Source organism: Chroicocephalus ridibundus, chromosome 1, assembly GCF_963924245.1.
Source record: "Chroicocephalus ridibundus chromosome 1, bChrRid1.1, whole genome shotgun sequence".
In the NCBI taxonomy this organism is placed as follows: Eukaryota; Metazoa; Chordata; class Aves; order Charadriiformes; family Laridae; genus Chroicocephalus; species Chroicocephalus ridibundus.
The window spans coordinates 27,548,856-27,573,303 of NC_086284.1; the positions used below are offsets into that span (position 1 = coordinate 27,548,856).

General features: G+C 37.2%; 1 protein-coding gene across 3 annotated transcripts in view; it reads left to right on the top strand.

Annotated features, from left to right (window-relative positions):
- Window positions 1–23,287, top strand: part of PDS5B (PDS5 cohesin associated factor B) — a 118,946-nt gene extending 95,659 nt beyond the window's left edge. The window contains exons 26-35 of one of the 3 annotated variants that reach the window (XM_063332497.1): window positions 3,836–3,950; window positions 4,320–4,452; window positions 5,235–5,354; window positions 5,689–5,751; window positions 8,492–8,637; window positions 10,833–10,938; window positions 15,514–15,956; window positions 16,048–16,149; window positions 19,124–19,265; window positions 20,090–23,287. In XM_063332497.1, the coding sequence (XP_063188567.1) occupies window positions 3,836–3,950; window positions 4,320–4,452; window positions 5,235–5,354; window positions 5,689–5,751; window positions 8,492–8,637; window positions 10,833–10,938; window positions 15,514–15,956; window positions 16,048–16,149; window positions 19,124–19,265; window positions 20,090–20,125 (1,406 nt within the window). In that variant the 3' untranslated portion in view covers window positions 20,126–23,287. The remainder of the gene's footprint in view (window positions 1–3,835; window positions 3,951–4,319; window positions 4,453–5,234; window positions 5,355–5,688; window positions 5,752–8,491; window positions 8,638–10,832; window positions 10,939–15,513; window positions 15,957–16,047; window positions 16,150–19,123; window positions 19,266–20,089) is intronic. The other 2 variants (XM_063332506.1, XM_063332509.1) reach the window with 2 other exon arrangements.
- The last annotated feature ends 1,161 nt before the right edge of the window (window positions 23,288–24,448 follow it).

The window sequence follows — 24,448 nt, forward strand, 5'->3', positions numbered from 1 at the left end:
AAAACTCTTCTTAGTTATGTAGGAGGAAAGTATAAGAATTCTCCTATGATTAAAAGTAATCTCTGATTGCCTAACGGTATTAAGATAGACGATGCAAACTTACTCTCAAAAATCTGTGGAAGAAATTGAGGAGCATAGGTGTGTGAGATTCTTCCTATCCAGTAGGACCTCAACATGTGCCTATTTTTTTTCTTTTCTTGCTGAAAAACTTACCTTGAGTGATGACATTGATTTTATATGTACTATAATCTGTGAGGAGTCTGGATTAAATAAAGGTTGCAGCATTTTTTGAGGATTGTGATGTTAATTTCGTGACATTCAGATTTACCAGTCTGAACTTTTAACCAATAAAATGTCTTAAACTGTTTGCATCTTTAAAAAAAAAATCATTATTGCAGTAATACAAATGAGGCTCAGTTCTGTAAGATCATACTATTTAAATGTGTATGTGTCTCCCTCTGTCATTCTCCCTGCTGGCCATGCAGTAACTCAGGGTAGTAATGACGGTAGTACCTCCTTTGAAAAGCTTCCACAAAAAACTAAAGCTGAGAATCTGCATCTTTGATTAATGCAGCTATTTTTCTGAATCTATAAAAACGTGATTTTGTGATACGTTTTTTCTTGAAAACTTGGTACAGATGAGGAGGATATCTTTCAGATATTTGGGGGCATTTGCTGAAAAGATGGTAAATTTTGTGTACTTTGCCTAAAGAAAACTTCCTAAAGACTGGTACCAGACAGTAAAATGCCTCTTGCCTCCACACTGACCTTTTACAAGCTGAAAGGAATTACTCTCAGGCCTCTGAAATTCTCTGTTACTCGGAGTGGCAGCCACTCAAGAAAAGACTTACCTTGATTGTGTATCTATTACTACTTTCATCTGGGTACAGACTTGTGTCTTGCATAGGAATCTTGGTTTTCTAAGGCTGGGCTTTTATTTGCAAGTCAGTAAGCAGAAAAATTACGAGAGTAAAGATTAATTTTTTTAACAAGTTTCTTTCCTAAATGGTCTTAAAGGCCTGTCATGAGGGTTTTTGGCATTCTGGTTTCAAGTGCTGGTAGTTCACGTCTGTGAAGCCACCCAACCTTTCAGGTTGTGTTCTTTCTTCATTAGAGATGAGGAAAGAAAGTGTAAATTACACTTTTTACACATTAGGGAGCGTAATGATAGGACATGGGATAACGGCCTCAAACTGAAAGAGGGGAGATTAAGATTGGATGTTAGGAAGAAATTCTTTCCTGTGAGGGTGGTGAGGCACTGGAACAGGTTGCCCAGAGAAGCTGTGGCTGCCCCATCCCTGGAAGTGTTCAAGGCCAGGCTGGATGAGGCTTTGAGCAGCCTGGTCTAGTGGGAGGTGTCCCTGCCCATGGCAGGGGGTTGGAACTACATGATCTTTAAGGTCCCTTCCAACCTGAACCATTCTGTGTAAATACTATTTTTTTTCTTTTGTCATGACAGGGGTTAAATATAATATGCGTCAATATTTGTCCTTTTCCTGTTTTGTCTGGATCTGGTTCACTGTATTTTCCAGACCCAGTTGGAATTATTACTATAGTTATATTAGAAATTGTACAAGGCAGGAAGTTAATGAAACACTGAGTTCATGAGCTCTTGATGAGCATTCTATTGAAGTTGCTAATTAATACAAATAATAGCTTGTTAGTTTGCCTGGGACATGCCTAAGGAAAGCCAATTTTGCTAGAGTTCTGAAATCATAATTATGTTCTTTTTCTTCCCTGCCACATCTTTATTTTTTTATTCAGTTACGCAAACAGCTGCTGGCTAAAATGCAGGATAGTGCTTGAAAAAGTGAAAGATGCTTTTAAAGTTAATAGTGGAATGTCAATTGAAACTCATTAAAAACTGCTTTGCAAGTACACTGGATTTCAATTGCATAAATACAATGTGAAATAGAAAGAAATTGGGTGATTTTATTGTTTGTTTCAAACCTTATGGTGGCTTACAGTCCGTGTAGTATAGATATTATTCTTGATAATTATCTGCATCAACAGCAATGGCTTTCTAAAAGCGTATCCTCGGAACTTGACAGCACTATCTTCTGTGGGCCTTTATTAATTTTGAACGCTCTCCTTGCTATTATGAATGAATCAAAATATTTTTATGGAGGCTGTGCATTATCCCTGTTTATGCAGACCTTTAAGAATGGGATAGATTGAGTAAGACTTGACTTATGTGTGGCAATTATGTAGTTAGTCTCGTGAAATCTGCAATAATGATATATTTTATTTGACATGCACATTATTTGTCAGGCACATCTCATATTAATACATATATTAGAGATAAAAGTGTCAGTGTTCAAATGTATTTAAAAAGAGTTTTCAAATATTATGATATATAATGATTTACAGATGTTTGGACTGCTTGTTCATAACCTAATATGGGATAGTTAAAAGCTTACCAAAAGATGATTTTCCAGACTTCATCACGTCTTTCATCACCACTCACTAGCTCAAAAAGGTGATATTTTTTTTTTTTTTTTCAAAATCAGAGCCAGGAATTTCCCGCCTTCCTTCACATGTACGTTCAAGTGTTTATCCATAGGCATGTTAATACTATGACTTTGCATTTGCCACAAGCACTCTAAGATCAGATCACAGGATCAGAGAGTGGTTTGGGTTAGAAGGGCCCTTAAAGATCATCTGATTCCAACCCCCTGCCATGGGCAGGGACACCTCCCACTAGACCAGGCTGCTCAAAGCCCCATCCAGTCTGGCCTTGAACACTTCCAGGGATGGGGCATCCACAGCTTCCCTGAGCAACCTGATGCTTGTACCATAGTAATATACCTAGAATACTAGCATGCCTTCCTTACCTGTCGTCCCGCCTATTGCACAGGGTACAGGTTTAATAATTTAGGTGAGTTGTGCATCCTCCGGTTCTTCTCAGTCATTAGGTTAAAGAAAGCCAAGTGGATGTTTTCTGCAAAATGTTTTTTGACTTTTGGTGTACAACTTGCTTTTTGTTGTCCTGATTTTCATCATCAAATTTTGAGGTGCTGAAGCTCACTCTGCATAGTGTTGGTTAGCTCAGGAATTTGTTTGTTACCTTATGAAATGTGTATTTTGTGATCATAACTCTGAGAGGGCCTTTGGCAACAATCCTTACTTTTTGAATCCCCAATGAAAATAGGCCATCTGACTGTCGGGATGTCGGAAGGACTTTCTCCTGCAGTCCTGTCTTAGGACTACTTGCAAGTTTCAGAGGATGCTAGAAAAAGTTCTGAATGCTTTGAATGGCCTAGTTCAGTTGTGCTGCTCTGTTCAAGTGGAATTAAGCCTTTCAAACTCAGTGTGCTACTACTTTGTTGTAGCTTTCATGTTACCTCCTATTTTAAACAGATAAGATAGGCTGTGGCCATTTGAATGCAAAGGGCCTTCATTTCTGTTCTGTTGACAGCAAGGCTGTACGCAGCAATGTCCAAAGAAAGAATAGTAGCTTATCCTCCAATTGTGCTGGTCTTACGTCTTGCAGTTAACATGGATTTTATGATCTGTCTTCACTTCTGTTTTTCAAAGTCTTTCAGAATACAGGCTTTGAACCAAGGAAAGGATTGGGAGTAGGGAGTGACTGTAGCTGTATTCTCAAGGTAGCTAGAAAATATGCAGCCCTGAGTGAGAGACTTAAAAATTTAATTTTTGCATGCATGAAACATCTGTACATCAACCGTGAGATAGAACATCATAAAGAAATGATAGGCTTGTGCCTATACTTTATCTTAATGTATGCTGACCTTAAATTTTGCTTTCCTCTGTAGTAGAAAAAGCATATTTCTTGGTATATAGTCTTTTGATGCATCTTTCTTCTGCTTTTCAGAGAAACTGTTGTCACTTCTACCAGAGTATGTTGTTCCTTATACTATCCATCTTCTAGCTCATGACCCAGATTATGTCAAAGTCCAGGACATTGAACAACTCAAGGACATTAAAGAGTAAGACTTCTTTTAATAGTGTTATTTCTAGGGTTAAAACAATCTAACTTTATCGTAAGTGAAATTTTAAGTCATTGTGATACCCTGATACAGTGTCTAGTGCACATAACAATGGCAGTTATTTCTGTAAAATATTATGAGAAATAGTATATATGCTTTTTTTAGTGCTCTGTGATATCTTACGTTCACCTTCTGCTCATCTTACCTTCATTTCTTTTTTTTTTTTTCTAAAGAATGGGTTTCCCAGAGCTAGGCTGGTTCAAATTCATAACACAATAAAACCTAGAGTAAACTACTTTCTCAAATGTGCTTTTCAAAGGAATTTCTTTTGCATTTTTATTCATGAGGAGTACTGCATTTCTCCTTTAGGTGCCTGTGGTTCATCCTGGAAATATTGATGGCTAAAAATGAAAACAACAGTCACGCGTTTATCAGAAAAATGGTAGAAAATATTAAACAGACTAAGGATGCTCAAGGACCAGATGATCCAAAAATGAATGAAGTAGGTGATACATTTTGATTGGAAATTGCATTTAGTTCTGGCCTGCTTCTGGAAATGAATTGCTTTTTGTTTCCACACCAGCTTTAAAATGTCATTCAATAGAATTGTATGTGGAAGATTATATAAAGTAACGATTACACTTATTGTAGTATAGATGACAATTATTTTCCTATGCCTCAGTAGATCTTGCACATTTGGAAGGGAGTTGTAATAGGTTGCAGTCCTGTTTCTGTCTCAATAAGATTCTTAAATGTTAACTTTAAATATATGTAAACTATAATTTTTACTGTTCAAATCCTCCACTGAAGTGCTTTGTAATATTTCATTTTAAAAGTGCAAGAGTAAGCTCAGTATAGGAAGAAAAACACATGCATTAGATGTCTCCAGTGTGTATTGTGTAGTGAATATATCTTGTTTTTCAGGATTTTGCATCACATAATGTACAGATTTGTCACTTTCCTGCTTTTACCACAGAGATGAGATTTATTTTTTTTACCACCTTTGTCTTTGAAACCATGGCATGCACTATTCTTGAGTGTAGAAAGATCATGAAAGCTAGCTCTTTTCAGCTGCTGCACCTAAAGTGCTTTTTGTCTTTTGCTCCTATATTTTAGTACCCTGATACACTCTTTAAGATGCAGGCTAATGTCAAATGTTTAAGATAATTGCTTTTAAACTGAGTTCTTGTACTTCTGTGTTCAAAAGATACTGCCTTTTGTCAAGATTTGTGATGAACTTCTAAAGTGTTGTGTTGGGGTTTTTTTAAACTTTATTATTTACAGAAACTATACACAGTCTGTGATGTAGCAATGAATATCATTATGTCAAAGAGTACAACATACAGTTTGGAATCCCCTAAAGACCCTGTACTTCCAGCCAGATATTTTACTCAACCTGACAAGGTATGCCTTGGCACTTAATTTTTCCCAAGATAAGTCTTTTTAAATCTTTGTTAATTGTAATTTAGTGGGTTTTTTTAAATAGTTCTTGTAACTTCAGACTTTTCCCTATTATAATGCAGTTGAAAATGTATGTATGTTTTCACAAACACTTATATATGTGTACACATGCTGATACCCCACCCCCCAAGATATTGTTGTTCAGGTGTAAAATTTCAGAAGCGTAAATGATGTAAAGAAAATCTTTCAGTATTACCTCTAAAATGTATATATCTTGTTTGTTGATTGTGGCTGTGTTTTTATTTTTATTCCCTTCTCCCCCCTCCCCCCCTTACAGAATTTCAGTAACACCAAAAATTATCTTCCTCCGGAAATGAAGTCTTTTTTCACTCCTGGAAAGGTATGTACGGTGGCGGGAGCAGGGTGGGGGATGTCTGCGGTGAGGTTTTTGTTTTGGTGCTGCGTTTGCAGTTTTGGTTTGGCTGGGTTTTTTTGGTGTGTATGTGGCTGTTTTGGTTGTGTTGTGTTGTTTTGTTTTGTTTTTAAAGAAAACTAACATGTAGTTAATGAAACACTTCAAGTTTAAGAATATAGATTGTTTCTGCCCAAAGGGCTTATATACCAAAAGTTAGTAAATGGGTAGAGAGAAAAGAGGTAGGTAGAAGGGAAAACCAATACTGTCTATGCTGCATTGTGGTAATAGTAGGCAAAGCCTATTGTGTGTAAAAAGAGAGAGTCCAAAAAAACCCACCCCATAATATTTGACAAGTTCGCAAAATGGTTAACCTTTGTTTCTGCAGAAGACTACAATATTGCATATGAAGCGACAGCTATGAAAAACTCTAATGTAAATGATTTTAAGAATCACATACTTGATCTTTGGCAAAGCTGAGTACCATTTTACAGTATCTTACAAGATAACTGACTGTTCTATGGTTATATTAATTTGTTCTTTCTGAATATGCATTGTATTTAATGTCAAAGTTCTTTCTTCACTAAAACCAAATCCACGTACACTTTAGAATAAAATTAAAATGTAGTAAAGCAAAAGAAAAATTGTGCGTTTCATCTGGATTAATGTGTCCTGTTCTAGGTGATAAGAGAGCACTCATTTGCTACCTTGCAAAAGCAATAAAAGTGCAGCATCTTCATTACCCTTAACTTTGCTAATGAATCATTAGCTGCGAGCTAGCAACTTACTAATAGAGGAGGACTGCAAGTTAGGAAAAAATGCAGGTGTACAAGAGCATCTTTTTGATTAGAAGTTGAAAGCCAACTCTTATTGATTGGAATGTATCATCACTGTATTGCGCATTTAAGTACTTGAACTCCATGGATTAGAGATTCACTTCTTACTGAAGACAGGAGGTTGTGTGTCTTCCAGTTTCTGATCAGTAGTCAATATTAAGTTCTCTCATCCAGTTTTTGACATAAAACATTCTTGCTAGTTTGTCCCAAACTTAATATATTAAGTGTACTATGACAGTATTAAATGAGAAACATAGTTTGTGCTACCACAAAAAATGACAGAATGTCTCAGGTTGGAAGGGACCTCTGGAGGTCATCTAGTCCAAAGCCTCTTGTTTTCTCAGACTTTCCTCATAAGAGAAATGCTCCAGTCCCTTCTTTATCTTCGTGGCCCATTGCTGGACTTGCTCCAGTAGCTCCATATTGCTCATATATCCTAACTGAAATTCTTTTGAATCCTAAGGTAGCTTTTAATTCTTTTAAATTTCTAGCGCCAGGTACTCTAGCTCCTTTTTTGCTGTTCTGAAATTTTGTAACAAATAGCAGAGGTGTATTTGACAGCCAAAAATTTTCAGTTGCTTCACCATCATGAGAGCAATGTGAAATGAGAGTTGGTGTAGGGAGTCTTATTTTTGGGGATGGAAGACTAGCTTGAGTGGATGATAGTGGGATGGATATAAGTAGGGAACAGCATCTGAGGGCAGCAAGGCTTTGAGTGTCGGTTCTGTGGTAAGGCAGGAGCTGTTAGTGCAGACCCTGTTAGTGTTAGTCCCTCCTTAGTAGGAAGTCCAGTGCAGTGTGAATTTGAACAGCTTTTGAGCTGTTTCTGTATTCACTTATTGATTAACATTAAGTTCTAAACTAATAGATGTAAATTCTTAAACTGGATTTTGTTCTCCAAGGTTTATTTTTGGAGAGGATATGCTGTTTTTCTTGTACTTAGTGCAGAGTGAATCTTTGTAAGTGTAAAATTCCCTCTGGCAGTAAAAGTATAACCAGCACAACAACAGTGCATATCTCTGAAAAAGGAACACTCAAAGCTGCTACCACGTGCACGTTGAGCTTTTTTTTAGCTGTCACTAACTTTAGACATAGCTAGAATCTAATAGTGAAATAGAAGAGGGATCATCCTAGATAATAAGAAATGTGGGGAATGGTCTTTAATTCAACATTTTTGTATGTGGGTGTTTGGCACAAAGGTCTGTTCACTTCAGGAGTAACTGAACTCTTTCAACTCTCTCAAAAGTTAGTATGAGCTGTAGGTATTTGGCATGTCTGAAAGATAATCCATTTAAATGAATAACCAGAAGCTCACCAGTGTCTGGAAACTTTGGCATCTATTAAAAGCCTCACATTCTTAATTCTGTGCATGAAGTATCAGAACTTTCTCCACAGTATTTGATTTTTGAGATTCTTATTCATTCCCAGTTGAAACTAGTGTGGTTTGCCATTACAGTTAAGCCAGTTAAATGGCTTCTTTGCTGAAAGGGCTGTGCTGCTGCTATTTCTGTTTTGCCAGTACAGATGCTTATCTGATCCAAATGGTGAGCTGGTTCAGGCAGCGACATCAGCAGAAAGCAAACAGCACAAAAAGTGCTGAAGTGGCTTACTGGAAGGTCAGGTGAGCACCCAGTACTACCAGTGAGAAGAGCACAGAATGTAAGGGTAGAGAGAAGAATACTGGTTTTGGTGGCAGCTAGCTATTTGATTACAGCTTTGTCAGCTTCCTTCTGGCGTCTGTTTTAACTTTCATAGGAAAATGTTTATTGCCTTGTGTTAAAATTAAGATATTGATGGCAGAAAGTGAAATCTGTGAATATTTTAAGCATAGTACATGTTAACAATATCTAAACGTGTAGCTTGAAATAAAGGAAATATATTTTTGGTTTCAGCCCAAAGCAGCCAATGTTCTTGGAGCAGTTAATAAGCCTCTTTCGTCAGCAGGCAAGCAGTCTCAATCCAAATCTTCACGAATGGAAACTGTAAGCAATGCCAGCAGCAGTTCAAATCCAAGCTCTCCAGGAAGGATCAAAGGGAGGTTGGTAGACAACAAAGGAGCTTTGATATTTCAAGTATTTGTAATGGAAACTTTGAATATTTCTCTAATGCTTTTTAAGTGAGAAACAGAAATCTATTATCTTATTTTGAAGTAAAGTTATAGCATTGCATTGGTATAACTGAAACCATGAATTTGGCCTTCTAACCCCAGAAATAAATTTGCTTTTAAAACAGATAAAACCCAGAATCAAACCACATCCAGAGTTGGCTCTAGGAGGGAAGGAGAGCCTCATGTGTTGTGTTTTTTTAATATATATATATATATATATAACCCCCCCTACATGTATGTATATTCACACATGTATATATATGTCTGTGGGCACACATACATCTGCAGTTCCTAGGAACTTTGTGGCCTTCTGTAATGTTAACAACACATCATAGACAGTGAGGACTGGTAGGCTGTTGTGGTCATCTTGCATGACTTCCTCCTCTATAAATTTGTCCTGCACTTTGCTGAACTATGCAGATAAACATTTTTGGATTTTAGATTCCTTCTGTGATGGAGAGGGGAATGTACTGCAATGCTACATAAGTCTTCTTATAGTTTTATGTCTTTAAAAACTATAGCTTACTTTATGTCAGTTTTTTCAGATTATTCATCAGTTACTGGATCTTCTTTACTCATTTTTTAACTGAAAGTCATATTATCATTAATTTTTTTTCACAGACATTTAGAGATTGCATAGCCCCCACTATTGATATTTCCTCACATTACTTCAGGACTGTGAGGAAATGTTATGTTTGGAAATAAGACTTTTCATTTGGTACTTCTGTGACAATTTAATATATAATAATAATTTTAAATGTAGAATCATAGAATTGCCTCATTGGAAGGGACCTTTCAGATCATCTAGTCCAGCCATCAACATAACTGACAAAAACCATCACTAAATTATATCTCTAAGCACTATGTCTACCCATCTTAAATACCTTCAGGGATGGTGCCTCAACCGCTTCCCTGGGCAGCCTGTTCCAATGTAGTGCAGCATTTTACAAGAAATACTCTTCAACTTGTGGAAATTGCACAGAAAGCCTTATTTCTTACAAGTCATGCAAGTTCGCATGCCAAAATACATTATTGGCTAAAGAAAGGTTGGAAATCCAGATTCTTCTCTGTATCCAGTGAAATGAATCTTGAGACCAATACTGTTCTACATCTAGTTCATTTAAAAAAATGCTGCACTCACAACCTAACATGTTCTGTCATCTTCATGATCTCCCCAGTTCACCTAAATTAAACTGATTAGTGTTTTCAGTGGAGATACCGAAGAAGAAGAAAAGTCCTCTAGAAGTGATGGTAATGATTCAGTATGCAAGGTATTTCCAAGTCAGTCTGACTGAATATATCCAGGCAAGCTTGCATCTGTTAAGACAATGTATAAAATCTAAGTTTCCGATAACATCACAGTTGTTATAGGTTTTATACTTGTAGGAGTGATAACGTCTTTCCCAGTCTATGTAGTGTCCACGCCAGGGAGTTAAGAGTTTGTGTATTTGAATACCACTTTTCATTTTGGTGCATAGCATATTTATTTTCATTTAAAAAATGTGCACTGTTACTTAAAAATGTTGCTTTTACCTGCCCCAGGACAGATGAAACGGACTGACTTGTGTATTGGCTTTTGTATATTACCTTTTATCTGTGGGTCTCAGGATATGCAGGAGGTATTTTTGTCCACTTTTACATACGTAGAAACTGAAACAGAAATGAAATCACTGTTCTAAATAACAACAGAAAGCTGAGGGATGAAATGGTCTCTGAAATTTAAATCTGCTGTTCTATTACCTCAGCCTCACCATAGGAAGGTGTTCGTGCTTTGGCTGGTCTGTCTGTGGGGATCCTTGGTATATGAAAGTGTATGCAGATGTGTACAAATGCACAGCTCTCTTCAAACTCATTAGGCTTTTCTGTTTGAAAAAGCTGCTTATCTTTCCCAGTAAAAAAAGAAAATTCAACTTGGCTTATGGTTGACAACTTTGTCCAGAGACTTAGATGTTCTGGCTTGTGATATGTGGTGGCTATAGTGGCCAGAGTGAAAGGTTCTTTCTGCCAAATTGTTCATGGTTTAGGAATAGATTTCTTCTGAAGATTGTTGTTATTGATAATTATTTTTTTTAACAATTGCCCACTGACCTGTAATAATGAGGAGAATAAATGTTTATTCATTCTAGGCTTGACAGTACTGAAATGGACCACAGTGAAAATGAAGAATTCACGCTGTCTTCTCCCTTACCAGGGAAGAAAACTGACAAAAGGGACGACTCTGATCTTGTAAGGGTGAGCTGTTTGGTTGAATTGCAGATGTTTCATTTTAAGTCACCAGGACTTTAAAATAAAAATTAATGTGGTAGTACTTGATACCATTCAAGAAAATACGATGAAATGTGAAACTGAGTTGCTGTTGTAAACTACGAGAAAATGTATTTAAAGTTGGATATGAAAATGCAATGAAAAAAAAGGTTCAGTTAATCTGTTTTTCATGTGTACATTACATTACTTTTGCATCATACTGACAACTCCTGTAAGCTTTCAAGATTACCAGTTATGATTTGCAGGATATTGGTAATATTGCCGGGGTAGGTTCTGCTAGAGCTATGTTGATGATAATTAGTCCATGATTTGTCTTATTCTCAGGATTTGTTGGTGAATTGTTGGGGACATTGCTCAAGTTGATAGGTTCTTTGGACTTCTGTTCCTCAATATACAGTAGAGATTTTTGTATATGAAATACAGCTTTGGAAGAATTAATTGGATTAATTTGAGAATGATCAACTATACTAGAGTTTTGGGGGAGTGGTTTAACCTGTCCGAAACTTCAGATTGCTTTCTGAGGCTGTAAAAGTCCGTATCATACATGATTTCTTGCTTGTAGCTAACAAAGTTATAATACCTCATTATAGTGTCGATGCATTATAATTTGCGCCTTTTTTGTGCTGTCCCAACCCTGGTGCTAAGGCATGTTCTCCTTTTCTAGCCAGATGTGTTTTCCTTTCAACAGCTGTAAGGAATAGCAACTGTTTGTTCTGTGGTTATCTAAAATACCAAGAGGGCATCGTGATTTGACATCGGATTTAGAATCATAGAATGGTTAGAGTTCAAAGGGACCCTAAACATCATCTAGTTCCAACCCTCCTTGCCGTGGGCAGAGACACCTTTCACTAGACCAGGTTGCTCAAAACCTGGCCTAAAAGTTTAAAGAAGAGTTATCTGAATAGCCATATAGATTCTGTTTTCTTGCATGCAACTTGTACTGCGGCGAAGGTAGGAAAATGCTTGGTTCTGAATGCCAGATATCGCTAGTAGAAGTTGCAGCATGATTTTAAAGCTGTTGATTGTGCATAATACAGTCTTCAACATGCTTTTAGAGCAGAATGAGCTAGGTAGCTGATACTTATAGACAAATACAAGCCAATAATTATGTAAAATAGTCTTAGTGATTAACAAGTACATTGCTTATGCTGTTAGATAAACAAACCCCAAGGGGTAGCAGAACGGTGTCTTTGCTATGCTCTTTTACAGTGTCAGAATCATTCAGGAGAAATTACATGTGTCTCTATCTCAGAGAGAGGTTTTAGTGAATGACCACTAGCCAAGGCCTTTGAGAGCGATAGGCTTGTCCTTACTAATTCTTACTGATGGATTTATGTACTTCTGTAGATCAGTAATGCCAAAACTTTATAGGTTTAGAGGATATAAATTATAAACAGGCTAAATATTGTCTCAAGCAGTATTTACACCCATATCAGAATACAGAAAAATAAAACACTAAAGAAAATTATAATTGTATTATAATTCTAAGAGCAGTCCAAATAATAAGAATTTCACATACCACTAGTAAATTTTGGTTCTTTGTGCCATAGTAACAGTTGGCAGTCTGTAAATTTTGTAGTATTTGGGATATGCATGAAAAAGTAATAATACAAACAAAATCAGATATGTTATAACTGGGTTTTCTAGAATGCATTAAGGATGTCCTATATCTGATGTCACTGCTGCTGTATTCTTTTTGACTGTCTGACATTTCTCTGTTCTCCCATTATGTGAATCTGTTACATTTTTCAAGTTGCTTGGGACATAAGCTGCTGACTAGTAAAAGCGTCCTGAATTTTTGCTTGTCTTGAAGTGAAAATAACCGTCTTATACTGTGATACCTTGAGGGAAAAGCAAACCGTCTTATAACAAAACCAGAAAAATTAGGAATCTCTTGTCAAAAAACCCCACTTCTGATGCTTCCTGTATTGATATGTCACTTCAGCTTATACCTTGGAAAGTCTGAGAGTACAAATAGCTGCGGGCATGCAATTCATGTTCAGAAGCATTAGGTTGAATTGGTAACCGTCAAAGCTAAGTGGTAAAGTAAATACAGTTCAGTATTTCAAGTACTTGAGAGGGCATTTGTATTTCACACTGAATATTTAAGCAAGGTGCTTAAGGTCATTGATTCAGACCTCATTCTTGTTTTCTTTTGAGCTGGGGAGCAGATTATAGCAAGCATTAATTGAGAAGCAGAATTTTAATTGGGGAGCAGAAAGTCTGTGTGTTAAAGATGTCACTATTCAGGATATTTGTTCAGATTACATCCTAGAGTAACATGTTAGTTCTAAGGTTGTGGGACACTGTTTAACCAGAGGGAGAAACTTTGCTTTGAACTTGGCTACAACTGCTTACTTGGTAAAAGCAGCTGCAGTGACATTTGTGCACAGTCACTCCAAAAGCAAATAGAACAGGGAATAATGAGGATGTCACTGATCTAGATCAACAGTTTTGTCACTGAAGTCATGAACTGACAGGAGATGTCACCGTTATTCAAACACTTGTCTTATTTTCTTCCAGGGTAATTCTTTTTCCTTCCATTTCTTTTACTTTTTTTCCTCATATCCTTTCTAGATTTTCTTTCTGCTTTTCTTGACCAGGGTTTATGGATACAGTGAAGACATATGTTTGTAAGCTGACTTCTATCTAATGTCAGAAAGGAGATGTGAAGGGAAAAAAAAAATTCAATCTGGTTTTAAGTGGCATAAGTATGGTTATGTAGGTTAAATTGCAATGTGATGACTACTAATAAATGAGTGTTTGTATGTGCTAAAATACAGTAATGCTAGTTTGAAATGGACATTGGTGTGAAATTGTGAATATTGTAAGTACTTGGACTTTTGTACCATGAAATGGTACAAATTGAAACAGTCATGGTCCCCATGAAATGGTACGTGAGTAAATCTTTTTTATTTTTTTCTCCCAGGGTAGGAGTTGATTGGAGCGATCCTTCTGGCCCTAATAGCTGCTTATTGAAATTTTTGCATATAGATTGAAATCTATAAAGTGCACAGAAATCTTTACCGTGCACTTTAAAGAACTAGAGCATGGAGAAGTGAAGGAATAGTTTCTGTTATGATTCAGAAAGGCCACCTTTCTTGATATGCTAGAGGGAAGGTGTGCCATCCAGAGCGTTCTTGACAGGCTTGAGGAGCTGGGGCCATGTGCAGGTCACAAGGTTCAACAAGGCCAAGTGCAAGGTCCTGCACCTGGCTCAGGGCAGCCCTCAGTATCGATGCAGGCTGGGGGATGAAGGGATTGAGAGCAGCTCTGCAGAGAAGGACCTGGGGACACTGGTGGATGAAAAGTTGGACGTGAGCTGGCAATGTGTGCTTGCAGCCCAGTAAAGCCAATTGCACCCTGGGCCACATATAAAGAAGCGTGGCCAGCAGGTCGAGGGAGGTGATTCTGCCCCCCTGCTCTGGTGAGACCCAACCGGGCGTACTGCGTCGAGCTCTGGAGCCCTCAGCAGAGGAAAGACGTGGACCTGTTGGAGTGGGTCCAGAGGAGGACAACAAAAATGGTTAGAGGGCTGGAGCACCTCTCCTACGAAGACAGGCTGAGAGAGTGGGTGTCGTTCAGCCTGGAGAAGAGAAGGCTCTGGGGACACCTTATTGCAGCCTTTCAGTACTTGAAGGGGGCTTAGAAGAAAGACAGAGAAGGGCTTTTTACCAGGGCCTGTTGTGAAGGGACAAGGGGTAATGGTTTTAAACTGAAAGAGGGTAGGTGTAGATTGGACATCAGGAAGAATTTTTTTACAATGAGGGTGGTGAGACATTGGAACAGGTTGCCCAGAGAATTTGTGGGTGCCTCATCATTGGTGGTGTTCAAGGTCAGGTTGGATGGGGCTTTGAGCAACCTGATCTAGAGGAAGCCATCCCTGCCCACAGCAGGGTGTTTGGGATGAGATGATCTTTAGCAGTCCCTTCTGACCCAAGCTATTCTATGATTCTTTTAAGGGTTGGGTGGGGTTTTTTTTTGCTGCACAGAGCAAATGTTGAGTCTTAATGGAGCTCTGATAGCAGCGCTCTGGCAGCTACCACTAATTTCTTTGCTTGCTTCTACAATTATAAATTCAGGTTGCCTACTGTATTCTGTATTAGCGTCTTGCGCCTGCCAGCATGGGAGCCAGGCAGAAGCACTCCGCAGCTCACAACAGAGCTGAAGCCCCAGGTTGACAATTCTCATCCTCTATATCTTTTTATCTTCCTATTGATAAAAAAGTAGTTATGGATGATGTTCTAGCCAATTGTGTTTGACATGTCTACTGCTACAAATGAGGAAGACCTTACACACTTCAGTGTTACAACTGCTCACCTTTGAAATAATCTCACTCTCTTGTCTGGCACTTGATACGTATGTATGCGTTTATACTTTTGCAAAGTTTTTTGAAATGGATAAGGTAGACAGTCTCAGTAGACAACTTGTGCAACTTGACTGTTTGTCTTGTTGGGGAGAGCTTCTGTAGCTTTTGCATAAGTGACAGTTCAATATGGCAGTTTAATTTTTTAATTTAAAGATGTAATCTTACCTTTTCAGTCAGAGATGGAGAAGCCTAGAGGAAGGAAGAAAGCCGCAATCACAGATTCAGAAGAGAAACTAAGCATAGATGACCTGAATAAACTGGGTCAAGAGCAGAAACTTAGAGGTAGTCAACGGGGAAGGAAGAGACCCGCAGTTGTTTCAGAATCTGATGAAACACAATGGCAAGAGGAAAAAAGGCTAAAAGAAGATGTAATAGAAAGTGAGGATGAGCAGAACAGTCCACCAAAGAAAGGGAGAAGAGGACGCCCGCCCAAAGCAAATAATGGGGGAACACCAAAGGAAGAACCAGTAGCAAAGTCATCAAAAAGGAGCAAAAAAAAACAACCGCCAGCAGCTGCAGCAGAAGAGGAGGAGGAGGAGGAAGAAAGGCAAAGTGAAAACATTGAACAAAAACCAAAAGGCAGGCAAAATAGGACACAGAAAAGAACACAGCAGAGGTAAGTCTGTCTTCTTGTAAGCTGCATCTTTTTTATCCTTGGACATTAGTTATAATTTGATACTTTGCAATTTGGGTCTTCCTCAAAACAGAGCAGAACCATCTGAAACTAGTACAGTTGAATCAGCACAGTCTACGCCACAGAAAAGACGAGGAAGGTCATCAAACACACCACCATCACAGCAAAAAAAAGTGTAAGTGGTGAATATTTTCTGAATTTGTGTTTAGTGAAAATTAAAAATATGCCTCTCTGCCCCCAAACAATGATTTACTGAAAATAGCTCAGAATACTTTAATTGAAGTTAAGAAAATAAATTGCCATTGTTACTTCTAAAAGTATTTTCCCTAGCTGCTTCTCCTAGAGCATCTCAAACCAGAGCAAGAGGCTACGAGTAAGTTTAATGTGCTCAGGTAGCATATACGTAGCTTTGCTCTTATAGGAGAAAAGTCAATAAAGCACATGAGGATCTTGAAGACAGGGCTTTATTAGGACTTCACGCAGAGAAAAGTGCTCCCGTTTGTTTTGTATAGGGAGGAAGAATCACATTGTTTCTGTATTTGAAACAGTATTGTGGAGAATTAAGTTTATTCTGATTCTCTGTAAATTAATGTTCCTTTACTTTCTAATTTGTGGCCTTCTTATTATCCACTTGAATCATTTCCAAATGAATAAAATGTGCTACAATCTATGAATGATAGGAGCTCTTGAAAATTCTGAGGCATATAAAGCTCCAAAACAAACGTAAACTCTGTGGCTAGCTTCATTTCTTGTGCCTACTGTAGGAAACTACAGGTATCTCTACCTTTTCTATACATGTATACACAATATATGTAAAGCAGAAGTGTACAAGTGGACAGGACTTATCTGCCCACTGGTATCAAACTGCAGCTCCTGGAACAGATTTGCAAGATACTTTTCTAGAACCTGGTGATAAATTCCTTTGGGCGGTATCTCAGTCTGACATTTTGTATTACTCTGTTTCTAGCTTCTGGCCTTAGTTAGCATCATGTTGATCTTCCTCTGGCAGTTTAATGTACCGATTTGCCTGTCCCTGGAGATCTTCCATACTGCAGATCTTTGCCTAAACAAGGTTGTACCCTCAGTTCAAATTCTAGTTTCACACTGGATCGCATGTTCTGGCATTTTGCACACACAATATCCTGACCCTTTCCAGTGTTCTGTTTTCCTACCTCAGGTCAGATCTCTCCTGTCCTTTGCTCTGTAACAGAAACACAGGTCCCAACACTGTCTTGGTTACTACAGAAGCCACTGCTACATGTGCAGTGGAGCAAGAGTTGGAAACTGCTACTGCCTTGCAGAGAAGACATGCCAACAAGTTGTTGTTGGGTGGTGTGCTGTGTGGCATTTGTTGAAGATGCCGTTTAGTAAATACTTTGGTAGCTTATGATTCACTACTCAGTGAAATCAGTGAACTCAGTGTGTTTCTTTACCCCGTTTTACACAAAGTAAACTGTATCAGTGCACATAAGCAATAACAGGCATAGCTCTCATTCATGTGTACGTACACTGTTCTGGCCTGAGGAGCCCAAGTAAGTTGTTTCAGGGTTCAAAGTTGTTTGGTCTATTCTAGAGTTCATCAAAAAAACCTACTTTGCGTATTTTTTATTTTTTGTGATCAGACCACCCAAATTGTGACTGTCTTTTTTCCAAATCTGCGAGAAAAAGGGTGAGACCACAGTTATTCCTCAGTGTTCAGAGTGCATTGTAGTCAGACCTTTCTCCCTTTTCTACATACATATCTACAGCAGTTTTAACGGAAGGGAGCTGACAAGCTCAGCAGCGCCGCGTACCACAAGGTAGAAGATATTTAATCCAAATGCTTAAAAGCTTTCTGTGCTCCTTGGGGATGGATTTGACATAAGAATTTGGGTTCCTATTACCTATGAGGTGATAGTGTATAACCTGTTTCTGATAGCTAATTGGGTTACCAATTAGCACGTGTGAACTGACTTATTTTTGTAATATGTGAAAAAATGAACCTAGCTTATGAATATTTTTTCTTTCCTTTTCAATTCTGTTGCTTCTATCAGAGTTGAAAGGCTTGAGTTGGGCTAATTTGTATTGTTTCTCAAAGAATGTTGTGTTGGTTGGTGCTGAAACTCCTGCTATACTATAATTACTATATGCGATTCGGAGATTTTATTTTGTACGTGTTTTAGTGTGATTCTCGGGACTGAAAATTCCCACCGCATGTGTGGTTCGATGCTGTCAGAGGACAGTTGGTTTGGATCTGTAGGCCCCCACTGGGGATTGAAGTGTGTGTGTCGTCTGCCTGGAACAGAGTTTCAGGTTTAATTTCATCCAGGCAGTCACCTAGTTTGGGTGCACCAAGTCTGCATTTGCAGCGAGCTGGACAATTCAGTGATTTGATTCTGAACTGTGCTAATGACCCAAACCAAAATGGTAATGTGGGTGCAGCTCTGTAGTTTTGGATACATATCTAGCTGGCTTTTTTGTTTTTGAAGGCACGGCAGGGGCTAGTTCTCAGTTTAAGCAAATGGGTGCTTTTTGCTTGTGGTTCAGCTCCTATGACTAACATAGACAATTTAAGATATTGTTGACTGATAGTTGTTGATTATCCTGATTAAGATATTGTTATCCTGATTATCCCTAGCATGAGGTGCTCGGAAGATTTGCATTTAGGTTCAGTATAGTGCTAATTTCATAAATAGCAACATGGGTTCTTCTAAGTCTGTAAAAAACATAGATGCAGTTATTAAAATTTTGTTGTGTGTAAACTCGTATAGAAGTAGAGTACATTTATTCATGGAATTGAATAGAAGGAAAAAACCCCAAGTATTCAGTCTCTGGTTGTCTGGCTTTTTCCTGTTCAGCCTTCTTTGCCCTGTATTCTGGCACTGAAGAAACAAAATCTGTCTTGTCTATAGAGGCAAAAATTGTTCAACTTTTTACTCCTAGCCCTCTATTCTGGAATAATTTGGTTTTCAAATGCTGTTGTCCGGCCCCCTGGTTCTACTTTTTCTATTCCATATGTGGATGAACTAGATAGGTATACAAGACAGAAGTACTACATAACATGGAATTTTAAGGCTGCCATTCCTGTAGAGTGCTTAACTCTCATATGGTTTATGCATGCGCACACCCATATACTGCGAAACTGATCTTTATTTTTCTTCTGATTGTAGCCGTGCGGGACGTTCCAAACAAGCAGCCAGTAAAGAGAATGAATCTAGTGAAGAGATGGATGTATTTCAGAGTAGTTCACCTGTCAGTGATGACATTCCTCAGGAAGAAGTAATGGAAGAAGAGGAAGTTGCCACAATCAATGTAAGAGAAATGCCTGAGACTTTCTTCGTGAGTCTTTGTGGTGTCCTCTGTGTATTGGTGATCAGAGAATGACTTCTGTTCTTAGAACTTAACCTTGCTCCTTTAAAATGGATGAGGTGGTTGTCAGCAGCCACTGTTGTGTAGTGGCACTGCACTGTAGTTTCCCAGAGAAGCTGCATTTCTTACAAAATGTCGGGTTTTGTCAAGCATCTTAAATTTTTCTGTTCTGTATAGCTTGTTATCTGTCTGCCTGAGTTGTGTAGTACCTCATGGGAATTCTTTTCCAGGTAACTCATGCCCGTTCTTCTCAGCTAGATAGTAATAGTGAAAAATGTGTCCTTATACAAAACAGGAACACAAAATGAACAGTACTGGAAAATAAGTATGGAATCTTGGAGCAGAATCCTAAACCAATTTCTTCCTCTTGCCATCATATGCAACTATGTTAAAATAAGTTTATTTTTATATTTATTTTATACAAATACATTAGTAATGTTAGTAGTAATACTAAAAATGTAACTGTGAATGCCTTGACACTTTTGGACATATCTAATGATCGGAGCATCTGAGTGTATGAAAACTCTGAAAAAGGAAATCAGGTTATTTTTGAATACTTGAAGGATGCAGGCTCAGTAACATCAAAGTTATGTCCTGGTCATTGACTGAGACTTGTAACCGTGGTAAAATGAGTAGTGAATGATACTGTATACAGTTACTCAAGCATTATTGTGAGAGTAAGCAATTTTCCATTATTAAATATATTTATTCTTGAATTTTTCAAAGTTTTTCTGTAAAAACATTTAAAATACTTTTTCTCCAAACAGGTCCGTCGCAGAACTTCCAAAAGGGAAAGGCGATGAGTGAGCATGTAGTTATCAGCCTTCCAGGTGAAAGCTTTGAAGAATGCTTTTAATATAAAGCTTGAGACTGAATGAAGCTGTTGGTGCACAAATGGGGTTGCTGAAAAAAAGACAAAACCTATTTTACTTTTACTGCCCCTGCATTTGCAGTCCCTAGGTCACAAGCTTTAGCCACACACATGTTGATATCATTAACTGTGGATTTTTGTGAAGTGTAATGTACGCTGGCTTTGTAGACATATGAACTAAAGAAGAAAACTGTAAATAGTTCTTTTTTTAATGTTTCTGACTTCTAAAGTGCTTGTATAGCTTTTATCTGCGGCTTTAAACTGACAGTACCCCACTGTTTATTGGATCTATTGATTTAAAAAAGAACAGAGTTTGTTGAAAATTGATCTCAAGCAATATCTGTCAGTGTTCGTATTTGTACTCTTGTTGACATTTAACTGTGAAAAAAAAAAATCAGTTGAACAAATAGTGCCACTTTCTTTTGCCACTATTTGTTGAGGAGAAGAAGAAAAAAAAAAAAAGTCTTTGTTTCCTTCATTAACCTAACCTAGTGTTTACCTGTAGGCACCTACCTATCATCAGAGGTGCTAAATTACTTTCTTTTACAGTTGAACAATGTTGGATAGAATAATACAAGAGATGCAAATTGTGAAAGAAGTTGTTTGACTTGTTTTACACCTCAGTATTGATGCCAGACTTTTCTGGACTTCTAGTGGCATTGAAAATTCAAAAAGGATTTAAAATATTTTAATTTTAAAAGTGTGTTATTAAATAATGTACTGAATACCCTACCCATTTTATCTTCCCCTATCAGTTTTTATTAATCTACTGTATCAATAAAATTCTGTAACTGAGTTTTTAATAGTCTAGTATGTTAATGTGTATAGATATTTCCTTCTGAACATGACGTTCACAGAGCAAATTATTACTACATTATAATATGAAATCTGATATATAAACGTTAGTGAAAATACAGTTCTTATTACAATGTAAAGTTAATCACAAAGAAAAATTTTATTGATGCAGTGTGTCTTTATAAAGCTGTTCTTGAGAGCCAAGTGTTTTGTATTTTATAGTGAAGTTGCATGTTTATGAAAAATGTGCTGAAAATGGGATGTAATGTTTTTTTGGAAACTCGTATCTAGCAGTAGTATATGGTAGGTTGCCTCACGAGAGAACCTTTTATTGAGAGTTTATTGTACCTTTTTGTTTTGTTTTTGTTTTTTTGAGCCAAATTTTTTTGGTATGAAGAGCTAAGTTTTTGTTGAATAACCAGCTGTTGATTCTTGCAGTCGAGGTATTCAAGGTTTGAACGAAGCTTCATTTTTATTTTGTGCTACCATAGAGAGGTTGTTTTTTTGGTTTTTTTAGGTATAATCTGCAAAAAAAAATAGAAACAAAATACTTAAAGCAGTATCCTGTATGCAGTTTTACAGTTTACAGACTGTGTCTTTGAACCAAAATGTATAGATTACTACACTATGCTTAGCCAAGCACATATTATAATTTCAGGTGCTGTTCTCCCTCTGGTTCCCTACAGTTAACAACAGGTGAAAAAATCAGTTTCTAATTTAGGAAAATGTTATCTCATTGAATAATGGAGCATTTTCACATAATCCATCAATAAATAAGTTATATTTGCAAGGTGGCCTGTAAAGATTCAAGAAAAGGATAAGACTAGAACACGGATTTACCCGTTTCCAAACTGTAAGATCACTAGTAAAAGACACCTTCAGAATTTTTTCATTATGCTTTTTTCTTTTTGTTAAGAATGGAAAAAGGTATTATAAACAATTAGATTATTCTGTCTCAGCTTAACTCTACCCCCTCAGTATTCAGCTTTTCAACATTTATACCTATAGATATGGGGGAAATGCTGCCTAAAAAGGCAATTACGGTTGATTTGAATTGACTTCGAAATAGTTGGCACAATGGAACTGGCTTACTTACGCTTCAGCAGTGCAAATGCAAGTTGTTGGGGTTTTTTTTTAATGGTATAAAATGATTGAAAGCTAGCTTTATATTTTCCTCTTTGACAGAATTGCACTGAAAAACGTTTATGGAAGATGTACCTTTAAGTCCATTTTATACAAAAATATGAAAAATTGATGCTGAAACTGCTGCAGACTCTTGAGGCTTTATGTGCATAAACATGGTTAGGTTAAACTTCATTGAATATTGATGCACATTACTGATCATAATGTTTAATGTAAATTTAAAGTATAGTTTTGCAATTTAAATGTTGATTTCTTGGGTTATAATGTGTAATTCATTATTTCTTGAGAAATAGGCACAGCAAATACTTCATTCTTATATTCAAACCTCTTCTAAGTTCATTCTCATCTCATAAAGAAAATGAATATTTTATGTACTAACATTTTGAGATCTGCGTACAGTAGCTACAGTAGAGTATAATTATGTATAAAAGATAAATTGCTAACATTCAGTTAGCATGCTCTTCTGCAATGATAATGTTAAGTTTATAAAAATGTACTGTATTACATTAAAAGATCAAATTGAACTCACTGTAACAGGTTCCAGTATGAAATTTTTATGAGATTACCGAAGTATCTTGCTGTACTTTGCAGCAAATTAAGCTCATTTGTGTTACATTTCCTTTTCTTGCTGCAGTGCAACAGGAAACTTTCAGTGATCTGTAGTGCATATGCAAAATGCAAACAGTGATTGTAATCTTGATACTAGTGTTTAAGAGTAATTCACTCTGATTCCAGAAGCATGGGATTTTTCTACTTGTCACCATCTGAGATAATTAATATTTAGGGCTAGCTAATCCACTAATAGGAAGGAAACATGAAACTGCTTGAAAGCTCTAGTGTGAGTACACCCCTTCTAGGGTAACCTAGAATCCTGTATTAGCTATACTTGACTCTGCCAACTGACTTTATTTTCTAGCAAAACTGAACCCTTTTTCAAATATTTTGACATTTGCTGTTTTGACATTTTGATCTATGTGAACAAAAACATTAGAATTTACAAAAATGCATTCATATTAAAGACATTTCCACTGAAAATGAATATGCTCGATTTGTGAGTAACTTGCAAACAACTTGGACTTGAAGATTAAATGCTTCGTTCTGGCATAGCATTTGTCATCTGATATTCTAAAAAAAAAAAAACCACCACCAAACTTCACGCAGAGGTGTGTGTGCAGTTTTCTTGCTGTTTTTTTGCATGTGTAGGTTTCAACAGATTATCAAAGTCTGCTTTTGTGAATGCACACAACAGGTTTTGGATCCTGCAAGTTTTACATCCCTATGGTTCCGTGGGATGTAAATGCATTAAGTTCTTAAATGCATTCATCCTATGCAAATGCAAGTGCAAAGCCAAGTATACGGGTATACTTTGATATTCTAACACTTGTGCCCACAGGGCATGTAATGAAAAGAGCATACATGTATCTTAAAACTGTATACCCCAGACATACAAAATTCTGAGTTTGTGGATGGAAATATTTTTTAAAATTGTCTGTTTAGATATATATATATGTGTATTGTAGAGATTGATACATCAAGGTAGGTGCAGTACATACTTCATGAAGAATTTTTTTAAAGAAACACATTCAGGTATACCACTGTGTTTGCCCGACGCAGCGTGTCTACAAACACATGATTAAGATGAGTTCTAGATCAAACTAGTCATCCTGCTAGTCTGATGGCTCTGTGATGACCAAAATGATGAAATTCACCTGACCAAGACCCTCTGTCCAGTCATCCATCAGGAGGAGCAGAAGAACCTGAATGGATCCTTGTTTCACTTATGCTCACGGATTGCCATTCCAGACTTTGCATCTTTGTTGGATGTTGCCTTTACAAAAGATGTTTACGAATTTAGGTGCAATTTCCTAATCTGACAGAAGTGATTTATATTCCACGTATGTTCCATAGGCAGAATTCCTGCTGTGTCAGTAGGTTTGTCCAACATACGTAGGACACCTGCTTCATTACGTACAGGACAGTTTCTGGTATTTTGTCGCTAGTGGAAAAGTAAGAAACTGAGATAGAATTACAGAAAAAAAAAAAAAAAACCACCCAATTTGCTTTAAAGTTCTTCAAATTCTGCTGTCTAAAGGATCTGACCTCTGCACAGAGTTCACCAAGTGCCATTATATTTGTATAGGCAGGATAAACATAGTATCATACAGTGTGTATATGCAGTAGAGAAAAGATTTTACACTTGCATTTTTTTCAGTGCCTCCCTACAGTCATTTCTCTAATGAAGAAGTATATTCTATATTCCTTTGAGATAGCAGCATCGTATCGTATCTATGTAAGAAGGAAGAAAGTCTCTCAAATG